A 13,841-nucleotide genomic window follows, 5' to 3' on the forward strand; every position below is an offset into this window, starting at 1 on the left:
AGTACAGTACCAGTGTAATATTTCGACACACCTACTCATTCCAAGGTTTTTCTCTATTTTTTACTATTTTCTACATTGTAGAATAATAGTGAAGACATCAAAACTATGAAATAACACATATGGAATCATGTAGTAACGAAAAAAGTGTTAAACAAATCAAAATATTTTTTATATTTGAGATTCTTCAAAGTACCCACCCTTTGCCTTGATGACAGCTTTGCACACTCTTGGCATTTTCTCAACCAGGTTCATGAGGTAGTCACCTGGCATGCATTTCAATTAACAGGTGTGCCTTGTTAAAAGTTCATTTGTGGAATTTCCTTCCTCCTTAATGCGTTTGAGCCAATCAGTTGTGTTGTGACAAGGTAGGGAGGGTATACAGAAGATAGCCCTATTTGGTAAAAGACCAAGTCCATATTATGGCAAGAATAGCTCTAATAAGCAAAGAGAAACAGTCCCATCATTACTTTAAGACATGAAATGCAGTCAATCCGGAAAATATCAAGAACTTTGAAAGTTTCTTCAAGTGCAGTCGCAAAAACCATCCAGTGCTATGATGAAACTGGCTCTAATGAGGACCGCCACAGGAAAGGAAGACCCAGAGTTACCTCTGCTGCAGAGGATAAGTTCATTAGAGTTACCATCCTCAGAAATTGCAGCTCAAATAAATGCTTCACAGAGTTCAAGTAACAGACACATCTCAACATCAACTGTTCAGAGGAGACTGCATGAATCAGGCCTTCATGGTCGAATTGCTGCAAAGAAACCACTACTAAAGGACACCAATAAGAACAAACGACTTGCTTAGGCCAAGAAACACGAGTAATGGACATTAGACCAGTGGACATTTGTCCTTTCGTCTGGAGTGCAAACTCTTGAATGAGTAGGTGTTCTAAAACTTTCGACCGGTAGTGTACATGTAGTTCAGTACTCCCCATTACTGTTTATACTCTACCTCACTCTGTAGCTGGGAAGCCTCTTTGGCATGCTGGGTCTCCATTGTTTCTGGTAAGGTGGAGTAGAGAGAACTAGAAACTCCCTTCCTCCCTGCTTCTTTGTACTTCATCTAAATTGAGGAAAAAAGACTCAGCATTGTTTTCATGTATTTATTTCCAATGAATTTAGTCAAGGATCTGTATAATTTTGATGGGCATTGCCACAATTCCAAATGGAACAAATATGTACGAAAATTGTCCCTTAACTGTAAGGGATAATAGTTGCTAACCTCACTCTGAAGTTCAGATACAGCTTTCGCAAACTGTGTCTCGGTGGTTTCTGGAAGCTGAGAGTACACACTCGTGGAGATACGCCTTTTTCCTTCTTCTTTGTATTTATTCTGGAAAAAGGAAAGTATTGTGATATATAATCATTCAACTTTTTTGGTTAATTCTCAATCATTATACAGAAAAGCGCCCAAAACAGAAGTTATGAACTATATGTCCAGCCACCTCGCTCTGCATCTCTGTCATTTCTCTGGCAAACTGGATCTCTGTGGTCTCTGGGAGTAGAGAGTAGAGGGAGGTTGACATGTCCTTCTTTCCACTCTCTTTGTATTTGATCTGAGAAACAGAGAGAGATGAGTAAGTATTAACACTCATTCAATGATCTCAAGCTAGGCACTTGCGTAGATATGAAAGTATTGGATAGGTATAATAAATATGGTGAAAATTAAATCTAAATGCTATATAGTACCTCACTCCGTAACTGTGACGCTTCCTTGGCGTGCTGGATGTCCTTGGTCTCAGGGAGTAGAGAGTACAAAGAAGTGACCACCTCCCTCTTGCCCACTTCCTTGTACTTGGTCTGCAACACCACAATAAAAAACGATCAATTCACATTGCAGGGCCCTTGTGTAGACAAGTGTTTACTGAACTTTAATGAAAGTTAGATTTTGTTTGGAATTAATGTTCACCTCGCTCTGCATTTCAGACATCTGCTTGGCCAACTGGGTCTCTGTGGTCTCGGGAAGCAGAGAATACAGGCTTGTCGAGATCTTCTGCTTCCCCCCCTCTGTATACTTGAGCTGAAGGAGGAGACACAGAGACATGTGTTTCTTGATCCTGAATCTTCTTAAACCTTCTCTGAAGTTCATGATACATTTCTGTAATACTTTCTAATAACTTTAATGACTTAACATTTAAGTATTTATAAACTATAAATAAGAATTTCATTATTTGTAAAACATGTACAATGAATAAGCATAATTATGTATAAGCATTTACAATGGCTTATTCATGAAAGGTATTATGAAGTTTTACCCTAAATTCTTCTAATCATTCATTGACTCATATCTATGAGTCATAGGCCTTCTGTGCTGTGAAATTACCTCGCTCTGTAAGTCGGAGACCTCTTTTGCAAACTGGGTCTCTGGTGTCTCCGGGAGCAGAGAGTAGAGGCTAAAGGAGTTCTCCTTCCTGTCCTCTTTATACTTTTTCTACAAAATGGTGGAAAATGATTTGAGTCAACATGATTGAATTTAAAAAGATTGGAAGATAAATCAATAACATTTATTTATAAATCCCTTTTTACATCAGCCGATGCCACAAAGTGCTACAAATCCTTGTGAATCATCAAGAAATATACTCCTCCTGTTTTTGTTGTTGTTGATAAATTGGATAATGAAGAGGCCACATGAAACATTTCCAAGCGCTGATTCACAAATTACAATACGTGATAGATTGAATTAAATGATTCATGATTTATCTGAGATTCTTTTCAGTGCAATTCTTTTTTTAAAGAACCTTCCCTTTTTTATGTAGTCATTCTGTGAGAATGCACATTGTACTCCCTGTGTATTCATACAGCATATACACACAGACATATTCTTTACCTCACTTCGCATTGCTGATTGTCGTTTCGCAAAATTAGTCTCAATTGTTTCGGGCAGCGTAGAATAAAAACTGGGGGAGGTGTCCTTTTTCAGTCCTTCCCTGTACTTTAGCTGAAATAAAGGAAACATCACATGAAAACATTGGTTACCTCAAATGAGAACTAGAGAAAACTTGAAACTCCCTTCTTGACTGCCTTCTTGTACTTTATCTGACACGAAAACAATAACAGACATCTAAGGACAAGCTAGAAAGACTTTATACAATGAAAAAAAATTATACAATGAAAAACAATTGGACAATTGAAATGGGCTTACATAAGGCTTTCATAACACACCTACCACAAGTATATAAGTATTTCATAAACGCCGACGTCAAATGCCAACAACCGCAAGTTGATATTTTTTTATTATACCCTTTTTGACATATACAATTATGAAAGGCTTATGTCATTTCTTATGATATGTATGGGTTATGACGTCCTTATGTTCAAGTAAAGTGTTACCTGACATTTGGCTTTGATTTTTGTGTTGTTGATGTCCATACCTCACTCTGGAGTTCTGACACAGCTTTAGCAAAATGGGTCTCAGGGGTCTCTGCTAGTTGAGAGTAAATGCAACTGGAGGAATTCCTTTTGCCACTTTCTTTGTATTTGTTCTGAAGGATGACAATGCAAAAATACTCAATTCATTAAACCCAGGCATAGACAATAAGCAAGCTTCAATCTGCACAACATGTAATATTGACTGAGGCTGAGCTTAACATTAGACCACTTCTGAGGTACACAAAACATCTCACAAACTTTTATTTTGGGGGTGTTCTAAACCTTGAAATAGCTGAGACTATAGTTGCAGTAAATGCTTCCCTGACTTTACAAATGAATACACACCTCGCTCTGCATTTCTGTCATTTCTCTGGCAAACTGGATCTCTGTGGTCTCTGGGAGTAGAGAGTAGAGGGAGGACGGAGTACCTTTGCTTAACTCTTTGTATTTCATCTGAAAAGGAAGACAGAGAACAGCAACTAATGACAACGTTCTAATTGAATTCAGGCTCAACACTTCAACAGTTGGCACATTTTCTTTCAAATGTACTGAGTAGAGGGCAGTGACCGTCTTGGATTTAGGCGGGTATCACACTAAACACACTTTTTAAAGGGATAGTGCCTTTAATTCCATTCTTTTCAAAGGTGCGGACGCACTAGGAATGATCCTACACAGTAACACGCCTCCCCTCGCCTCACACTTTCACTGTTGTCTATGGCTGTTGGTGTGACCTTGTGTCGTCATCAATGTCCATGTTGTCTGTAAATGTTGATTATAAATGATGATTGTCTTCACACTTAAGACACGTTCCTGAATAAGGCCAATGAAGTGAAGTGGACTGAAGTTAGAATACCTCACTCTGTAGCAGAGAAGCCTCTTTGGCGTGTTGAATCTCCATGGTCTCTGGTAGCAGGGAATACATGGAGGTAGACAGCCTTCTCTTCCCTGCCTCCCTGTACTTGTTCTGCAACACAAGAGAAATAGCGTCAGTTGCTTTTTACTGCTTGACTCATTGTATTCTGGTCTCACCACTCTAGGCTGTGTTTAATACTGACAGTGGTATATTGATCATGCCTGGGGTCATGGGATTTGAGCGGTAGCTAACATAGTCTGACTGGGAAGTAGACTGAGTTCATTGCCCATCAGACCATGGAGGCTAGGTACCCGGAAGTCTTCACCACTGGCCATCTCGGGTTGGCCAATCAGTAAAGGGAGAATATTAAAGAATGTTAATACAGTGACCCCATGTGCGTAACACTAAAGCTACCGTACGGTCATTAAATCTTTCCTCCTCATGATGAGAAGAGGAAGCGGAGGAAGAGGAGGGTGGTATTACCTCACTCTGGAACTCTTTCACTGTTTTAGAGAGCTGCATCTCAGTGGTGTCTGGAAGCAGGGAGTACAGGCTGCTGGAGATCTCCCTTTTCCCCTCCTCTCTGTACTTGCTCTGGAAAAGAAACAAGCACATTCCAAAAACGCTGCCATTCCTAGGCATATTGTGAGACCAGTGCTAAGTGAATGAATTTTCTTGCCACTGTGGTTGATGCGTCAGCCACTCAAGTGGATGATATCCGATTTGAATGTCGTTCATTCTCAATTTTACCAAATGGTGTCGGAAGTGGGAAAAGCTCTCACCTCACTCAGTATGTCCGAATGCTCCTTCGCAAACTGAGTCTCAAGGGTCTCCGGGAGCAGTGAGTAGAGGGAAGTGGATATCTCTGTCTTCACATTCCCTTTGTACTTGATCTGGAAAAAGACCAAGTTAGTATTGTATTAATATCTCCTGTAATCCTTGTTATTTATCTGATGCCAAAGTGTTTCAGTGGCATTTAACATATTTATCGACTGAACGTATTCAACCTTAAGCCAGGTAAGTATTCGAGCACACATTATCTTTTACAATAACAACCCGTTTCAGAATTACTGTGAAGGGTGACTTCAAGCTCAAGATGATCAGGCTGGACATATGCAGCCAAGCAATTACACTCTATAAGGCTTCTGTGTAGCTAAGTCAGAGAGGCTGAAATAACAAGGAGGTTTGGCGTGATGTCACTACCTCACTCTGTAGCTCGGAGGCCTCTCTGGCGTGTTGGGTCGCCATTGTTTCTGGAAGCACTGAGTAGAGACACATGGCTGTTTCCAACTTTCCTTCCTCCTTGTACTTGGTCTAAAACATAACAGAGATGGAAAGACAATACAAATAATCCCTACTAGCATCCATGCTAAGACAAATGCACAAACGCAAAACATACCTGTGTCATAGTTTATGAAGATAGCCTAAAATGACAAAGTGCTTATGAGAAAAACTACTTAAAATTATAAGGAAATAACCAGAGGAAAGGATGCACTACTGTTTTTATGCTTTTAGGATGTTGGGCCATACGTAAAAAAAATTACTTTGCTTCTATCGACACACATGTTTAAAAGACCAGCCAAGCCTTTTTCACAGTGAAAGGTCACATTATCTGAATCTATTAAGCTTGTGAGAGCTTCAGGTGAAGCATCCGTGTTGAATATTGATGTGAGTTTTATTCAGTCAACTGTTCGTCTTGTTCGTCTGCTTATGTGCATAATGTATGTGTGTAGGTGCGCATATGTGTGTTATGAATGTGTGTGTTGACAGGAGCGGAATGCACTTTAAAAGTGCAACTAGGGCCTGTTGACAATCGACAGGACAGTCTATCCACAAGCAGAGCACCAAAACAGTACCTTTCTATCACAGGGCTGACAGACACTGTGACTGGAATGACAAAGCTCAGTGCTGAGGAATGTGTTGTGTCTCTGTGGTTTGCCAAGGTGCCAAGGACAGGGGAGAGGGAGAGAGAGAGCGAGATAGGGGAGAGCGAGAGAGACAGAGAATGACGTCAGCAACACACAACTCACCTCAGAGATGAAAGCGTTGATGTTCTTGGAATGCTGAAACTCTACATCGGGGATGAAGAGGTTCTGGGCCTTGGATTTCTCATAACCCTCCTTGTACTTCACCTACAGGGTAGCAGGTAGCAGGGTTATGTTTTGTTCTTTTGTCTTTCTTAGGCCCACCACCACCCACAATATTTGAAGGACAACTTTATTATTTTAATAACATGGTCATGACAAACAGTAAAATACAGGTCGATACAAAGCATACCGTTTTCAGCATATCGTTATCTACACAGGCTGCTTTTCCTCCAAAACCTTTACAGGTGGCTACACCCCATTACTGGACACTGAGCCAATCCTGCCACATCCTCCCACAAAAACAACATGCTGTATTAAAGAACAAAGAGGATGAATCCTACTTACGTCACTTGCCAGAACACTGCATCTCCTGGCAAAACCGGGTTCGGGCAAGACGGGCTTAGCAGCCGAGGCCTGACAGGAGTCAAAGCACATAGTTACAGTCTGCAAAGGGTTAAAACCTGTAGGATGACAGCTGATATGTTGGGCCTCATAATGGTTGAAAATAAGCTTATTGCAAGCTACAGTAATTAGGTAATGACACATTTATTTTACCAGGTAAATTGACTGAGAACACATTCTCATTTACAGCAACGACCTGGGGAATAGTTACAAGGGAGAGGAGAGTGGATGAATGAGCCAGTTGGAAGCTAATAAACTAATAAGGCACTTTATATGGGTGGCCGTGCACTAAGAGCTCATTACTAATGAATACAGTAACTTAAGTGTATGGGTCTGCTTGGCACGTTGTCTGACTGTACCGGTTGTGTTACAGTGTCTATTGTAGCTACAGCATGAAGCAGACAAAAGCTCAGCTAGACAATTGTTCCTCTGGCTGATACTGCTTATCAATGCTTTTCCATTTGGACACTGTACCAACCACTAGCATGGCATTACAATGGGGGCATATATTTGACCTTCTACATTTTACCAGAAAAAAGTCAGGCAAAAAAAATCTTCTACATCTCCAGAACAGGGGGGGATAGAGATGGTCTTTCCATTTATTCAACTAGGGGACTCAGACACTGAAGAGAGAGGAAAAGAGAACACGAAATATAATAAAACTACGCGGAAGTAATATACTGTAGTGTCAGAATGTCAATTATTTATGTCCTGTAATCATGTTTCAACAATTTATTTTTCCTGCCAAAAGTATTCAAATAGCCAGAGTGCTTCTCCGCTCGTGTGAAATTGTATGGCCAGCAGTTGCTAAAAGTTTTATCTCCACTAAGTGGTGGGTGTCATAATTAGAGAGCACTTTGAGACATGTCGGAATTATTCTACATCACAGATGGTGAATAAGTAATTATGCAGCTTCATGGTGCAAAATAATTGGTTTATTATGTTGATGGACAACAAGGAAACATTCAAATGGCCAATCGCAAACCTCTCTAACCAGTCATCCCGCCCTCACTTTTTTCTCTCCATATGACCAGAGGAAAAATGGCGGGGGCTTCTGAATGATAAGCAGCTGAAATCCAAAATAGTTGCTACGTTCTTCTTTACTAGATATGGCTTCTTATCTAATGGGCAGGCAGCACAAACTGTACTTCCTCCCTTTTGAAAGCCATAAAGAACTAATTTCATTTGAGGGATCGTAACACCATGGTTACTCAAAATTAAAGTTATCTTCTGAGTTGGAGCAGAGGGAGGGAGTTCTGATCTAATCTATACATTTCTAGGCTTGTTTGGTTCCCATGTGCCTTTCCTGTCTAGTAATAGAAGTACTATTTTAGGACACCTTCAGACGCCAGACTCACCTCTCTTTGAGCTTAGCTTCCATAGTAATCTCTATCTCCTAGGGGTGTTGAGCACAAAAAAGGGTCCACCCTCTCATTTCAGTCCAGATTAATTATCCCAACAAGCCTCTTCATCTGTGGTGCTGTGGTGTAGGCATGACTAAATCCCTCAAGGGCTTTCCTCCAAATCCTTTACAGGTGGCTATCACCCATTACTGGACACTGCAGTGAATCCTGCCACAACTTCGCACAATTACAACAGGCTGTATTAGAGAACACAGAGGATGAATCCTACTTACGTCACTTGCTAGAACACTGCACCTCCTGGCGACATGCACACTGGGTCTGCGCAAGACGGGCTTAGCAGTCAAGGCCTGATAGGAGAACAAAGCACATAGCTACAGTAGGTATAAATCCCCCCGCAGCTTTAGAAAAGCGTGCCAGTCTGTGCCAAGGTCATCAGAAAGACACAGGCCAGGGCAATGCCAACTGGCATTCTCACCTCGACTGCCCCTTCTGTGCCATGCTCGTCCACCGCTGCTTCTCCCAGCACCGTTTCCTCCGATGATTCTTCCATCCAGGTGACTCGTCCTGTAGCACGCTTGCCCACCACTGCTTCTCTCGACACGGTTTCCTCTGACATTCCTTCCATCAAGGTGACCGTTTCCTCCAACGTTCCCGCCATCAAGGTGACCGTTCCATCTATCAAGGTGACCGTTCCTTCCATCAAGGTGACCGTTTCCTCCGATGTTCCATCCATCAAGGTGACCGTTTCTTCTGACGTTCCATCCATCAAGGTGACCGTTTCTTCCATCAAGGTGACCGTTTCCTTCGACGTTTCATCCATCAAGGTGACCTTTTCTTCCATCAAGGTGACTGTTTCCTCCAATGTTCCTTCCATCGAGGTGAGAGCTTTTTCCGATGTTTCTTCCATCAAGCTGCCCGTTTCCTCTGACGTTTCTTCCATTGAGGTGACTTCTGGGTAAAGAAAACAGTAAAACACACAAAATAGATGGTTTTGAGGCAGGTAATGTAAATGTGGCCAGCCTAAGAGTCAAAACGCTGTTCTGGAAGGATTTCGTTTTCTGGCTCAACTCTCCCTCTCGACTCTATGTTGGGTACTCCTTATCATCACCACTTTCCCGATTTAGACCCCACTTAGGGCGTTATCAATGGTAATGCCGTACATGTGAATCAGAGGGCCAGTCTTAAGGGTGGGAGGGTGAGGAGGTTCAGGAAAGGTGTCGCACACTGAATGGAATGTCCCAATCCAGACATGTCCTCTAATAACCAAAGTATTTTAGTTATTTGAGATAACAAGTGCAAGTCCAAAAAGGCAACACCCTCCTTAACCTTCAACCTTACAAAAAACCTTCACTGGCCTGACCTTAAGGGTAACCATGACAGAATGAAGTGACCAGTGGAGGGGAGTGCAAAGTTGAGGCCAATAAAGCAGATATGGAGGAGTTGGCATGAGAATAATATTACCAGAGCGCTTTACACTCTCCCATCCTCCCACTCAGTCTCCAAACAAGCTGATTGGATGCAGGACACAATTAATTGGCATTAACATTCAATATCCCTAATTTAGACCTGACTATTACCATAATTGACCCCTAAATATACAGTGAGGGGAAAAAAGTATTTGATCCCCTGCTGATTTTGTATGTTTGCCCACTGACAAAGAAATTATCAGTCTATAATTTTAGTGGTAGGTTTATTTGAACAGTGAGAGACAGAATAACAACAAAAAAAGCCAGAAAAACGCATGTCAAAAATGTTATAAATTGATTTGCATTTTAATGAGGGAAATAAGTATTTGACCCCCTCTCAATCAGAAAGATTTCTGGCTCCCAGGTGTCTTCTATACAGGTAACGAGCTGAAGGGAGTGCTCTTAAAGGGAGTGCTCCTAATCTCAGCTTGTTACCTGTATAAAAGACACCTGTCCACAGAAGCAATCAATCAATCAGATTCCAAACTCTCCACCATGGCCAAGACCAAAGAGCTCTCCAAGGATGTCAGGGACAAGATTGTAGACCTACACAAGACTGGAATGGGCTACAAGACCATCGCCAAGCAGCTTGGTGAGAAGGTGACAACAGTTGGTGCGATTATTCGCAAATGGAAGAAACACAAAAGAACTGTCAATCTCCCTCGGCCTGGGGCTCCATGCAAGATCTCACCTCGTGGAGTTGCAATGATCATGAGAACGGTGAGAAATCAGCCCAGAACTACACGGGAGGATCTTGTCAATGATCTCAAGGCAGCTGGGACCATAGTCACCAAGAAAACAATTGGTAACACCCTACGCCGTGAAGGACTGAAATCCTGCAGCGCCCGCAAGGTCCCCCTGCTCAAGTAAGCACATATACATGCCCGTCTGAAGTTTGCCAATGAACATCTGAATGATTCAGAGGACAACTGGGTGAAAGTGTTGTGGTCAGATGAGACCAAAATGGAGCTCTTTGGCATCAACTCAACTCGCTGTGTTTGGAGGAGGAGGAATGCTGCCTATGACCCCAAGAACACCATCTCCACCGTCAAACATGGAGGTGGAAACATTATGCTTTGGGGGTGTTTTTCTGCTAAGGGGACAGGACAACTTCACCGCATCAAAGGGACGATGGATGGGGCCATGTACCATCAAATCTTGGGGCGAGAACATCCTTCCCTCAGTCAGGGCATTGAAAATGGGTCGTGGATGGGTATTCCAGCATGACAATGACCCAAAACACACGGCCAAGGCAACAAAGGAGTGGCTCAAGAAGAAGCACATTAAGGTCCTGGAGTGGCTTAGCCAGTCTCCAGACCTTAATCCCATAGAAAATCTGTGGAGGGAGCTGAAGGTTCGAGTTGTCAAACGTCAGCCTCGAAACCTTAATGACTTAGAGAAGATCTGCAAAGAGGAGTGGGACAAAATCCCTCCTGAGATGTGTGCAAACCTGGTGGCCAACTACAAGAAACGTCTGACCTCTGATTGCCAACAAGGGTTTTGCCACCAAGTACTAAGTCATGTTTTGCAGAGGGGTCGAATACGTATTTCCCTCATTAAAATGCAAACTAATTTATAATATTTTTGACATGCGTTTTTCTGGATTTTTTTGTTGTTGTTCTGTCTCTCACTGTTCAAATAAACCTACCATTAAAATTATAGACTGATCATTTCTTTGTCCGTGGGCAAACGTACAAATTCAGCAGGGGATCAAATACTTTTTTCCCTCACTGTAGGGCTTTAGGCACCAATCCTGTGGGAGGTTTTCTCCTCTTATTATATGTAGTGGAATAGGGTTTGTATGGCACAAAGAAAGCTAGATAGCTTTAACTGGATGACAGACCCATTTGGAACCAAATCTTGATACCAGTGAGTCTACAGTGAGGAAAGTCAATTTGGCCCAGTGACTCATGTTGCAACAAGCAGCACTTGTTGTTATTATGTATCCTGCCAAGATGGAATATAAGGAAATTCACTTGCAGGTGCAAAGTTGTCAGCATACAGTAAATTACAGTTCTCTAAAAGACAAAGAAATCAAGTTGTTTCACACTGCTCTCAATGCCCTGGCTTCTATCCATTGAAATTACACAGAAACGTCAAAGAGATGGCAAATAAATATAACACATTGACATTCTAATCTGAAGAATGCCTGTGTTTCAAAACTAGATCCTGTAGAACCGCAGTGTGCCAGTCAATAGCTCTAGCAACATGTCTGCACTCCCTATTAGCAGAGAGGTCGTCCATGGGCAGTCAGTTAAAGAAGGCCCTATTCTTCCTGCATGTGGTCATGTGCCTGGGCTCTTATCTCAAAGGCACTGAGCAGAGCTGTGGTAGCAGAGCCCTCACCTTTTATCAGCCTCAACACAATAGAGCCCTCACCTTTTAGCTCAAACCACCCGCGGGCCGTATGTTTGACACCCCTGAGTTGTATAATACTTGTTTCGCTGTGTAGATGAATATGTGAATTTCAGGCTTGCTATACAGTACTTCTCTTTCTCTGGTTTACCTGAGAGGAACTGAAACCAATGTGTTTACTTCTGCATAAATGTGTTAGGGGAAAAAATTGTTAGGGATTTTGAAGACACAAAAAGGACAAAACAATTCAACATTGTTTGTAGAGCATGCAAGGGCTATTAGTAAAATTGTTGTGTGGTGGTATTATACATTTGTATTTTAAACATGTCATGGTGTAATAATGTTATATGATGTACTGTTTTATATGTAATGTAAGTGCCTTAATGTGTTTGGACCTCAGGAAGAGTAGCTGCTTGGCAGGAACTAATGGGGATTCATAATAAACCCCCAGGAAGAGGGTTTTATTGTCAATTTATAGGATACTGTGAAGGGTTAAGCTTTTCTGACTGAAATCAGTCATCACCCTCATTACCACCCACCCTTCTACTCTGCAATCAGTACAGTCTAGAGTCTAGGAAACAGCAAAAAATGTGCATGTTTTGGGGTACTCAACACAGTCGAGGCTATTACAGTGGAAAACATAATCACTGACAGCCATGTGTCATCCCTGGCCACTGTCTAATCTAATAGAAACATACTTTTACAATTCTGCCACGACTACCAGCAAAGGTAAACTGGGATGATATTGCCAGCTCATCAATATTAATTTACAGTTGAGAGTACTGTCAGTGACCTAAACCCTTCTCCATCGCTGACAGAGTTATTCATACGGCCCAGGGAAGCCAAGGGTGTGGACTGTAGCAATTCAACCATCAATTAGTGTCAATCAATTAGAGTTCATTGAATTGTAGTACTATGGAGCAAATAACATCTTAGCAGTCCTTTAGGTTTGGAGAGGAGAAGCCTTGTAGGTCTCTGGTTGGGTTCTCCTGTGACACACGACATTCCCGAGATAGATGAGCACCACATTGACTGTGAAAGTCATTCATTAGGCTTCTCGCCTAAATAGCACTGCAGGTCGCTATGGCAGATTATATGCTGGAGGTAGTGAGGCTTCAGTAATGTGGTCCACAATATGCACTGCTCTTTAGAGGGTAATTTTTGAAGACAATGATGTTGCACGAGAACTGGGTTCAATCTGTATTTGTTTTCTTTTAAACACTTTAGCTTGGCCAGATTGAGCTGGAATCAATGGAATGGTCCCAAATGTGCAACCCCCTACCATCTGGCACTCCAGGCAGGCTTAATTAAAATGCTCAAAATATTTGGAAGAAAACAAAACCTCAGGTTTGGACTTTACATTGTGGAGTGAGGTTTGGGCTGCAAGAATAGTGCGCCCGTCCATACAGTAGCATGAACAGGCCCGTCCATACAGTAAGTAGCATGAACAGGCCCGTCCATGCAGTAGCATGAACAGGCCCGTCCATACAGTAGCATGAACAGGCACGTCCATACAGTAGCATGAACAGGCACGTCCATACAGTAGCATGAACAGGCCCGTCCATACAGTAACATGAACAGGCCCGTCCATGCAGTAGCAGGAACAGGCCCGTCCATGCAGTAGCAGGAACAGGCCCGTCCATGCAGTAGCATGAACAGGCCCGTCCATACAGTAGCATGAACAGGGTGGCATGAGCCAAAATTATTTGTACTAGTTTTTTTAGCAGGGTGTCAGATGCTGGCTTAATAGGGCAGCCATCTGGCCGCTAAGTTCACTCAACCATTTCAAAGGGGAACCAAACAGCCAAAATCGAGAGATAAAATGTAAAAGTTTCGACCCATCATTGTCTCCTTTGAAGCTCTGTCAACATCGCTTGCAGAAAAATGCAAAACAAAGATCCCTGAGGGCCAATCATGTGGTCACTGCTGCACTTCACCTCGT

At 42.2% G+C, this 13,841-nt stretch overlaps 1 protein-coding gene across 21 annotated transcripts in view; it reads right to left on the reverse strand.

Annotated features, from left to right (window-relative positions):
* LOC115195527 (LIM zinc-binding domain-containing Nebulette) overlaps nucleotides 1–13,841 on the reverse strand; it is a 107,453-nt gene that overhangs the window by 45,748 nt on the left and 47,864 nt on the right. For 9 of the 21 annotated variants that reach the window (XM_029755450.1, XM_029755453.1, XM_029755454.1 and 6 more), the window contains exons 1-17: nucleotides 8,554–9,151; nucleotides 8,351–8,425; nucleotides 6,658–6,726; nucleotides 6,256–6,357; nucleotides 5,429–5,539; nucleotides 5,008–5,118; nucleotides 4,709–4,819; nucleotides 4,226–4,336; nucleotides 3,718–3,825; nucleotides 3,375–3,485; nucleotides 2,831–2,941; nucleotides 2,327–2,434; nucleotides 1,913–2,023; nucleotides 1,693–1,803; nucleotides 1,449–1,559; nucleotides 1,226–1,336; nucleotides 956–1,066 (exon numbers count right to left, since the gene is read on the reverse strand). The exons of 2 other annotated variants lie outside the window; for them this stretch is intronic. In XM_029755450.1, coding sequence (XP_029611310.1) covers nucleotides 956–1,066; nucleotides 1,226–1,336; nucleotides 1,449–1,559; nucleotides 1,693–1,803; nucleotides 1,913–2,023; nucleotides 2,327–2,434; nucleotides 2,831–2,941; nucleotides 3,375–3,485; nucleotides 3,718–3,825; nucleotides 4,226–4,336; nucleotides 4,709–4,819; nucleotides 5,008–5,118; nucleotides 5,429–5,539; nucleotides 6,256–6,357; nucleotides 6,658–6,726; nucleotides 8,351–8,425; nucleotides 8,554–9,018 — 2,148 coding nt within the window. In that variant the 5' untranslated portion in view covers nucleotides 9,019–9,151. Of the gene's footprint in view, nucleotides 1–955; nucleotides 1,067–1,225; nucleotides 1,337–1,448; nucleotides 1,560–1,692; nucleotides 1,804–1,912; nucleotides 2,024–2,326; nucleotides 2,435–2,830; nucleotides 2,942–3,374; nucleotides 3,486–3,717; nucleotides 3,826–4,225; nucleotides 4,337–4,708; nucleotides 4,820–5,007; nucleotides 5,119–5,428; nucleotides 5,540–6,255; nucleotides 6,358–6,657; nucleotides 6,727–8,350; nucleotides 8,426–8,553; nucleotides 9,154–13,841 lie in introns of those variants that run through there. 10 more of the 21 variants (XM_029755459.1, XM_029755452.1, XM_029755442.1 and 7 more) reach the window with 8 other exon arrangements.

Source organism: Salmo trutta, chromosome 6, assembly GCF_901001165.1.
Source record: "Salmo trutta chromosome 6, fSalTru1.1, whole genome shotgun sequence".
Lineage (NCBI taxonomy): Eukaryota > Metazoa > Chordata > Actinopteri > Salmoniformes > Salmonidae > Salmo > Salmo trutta.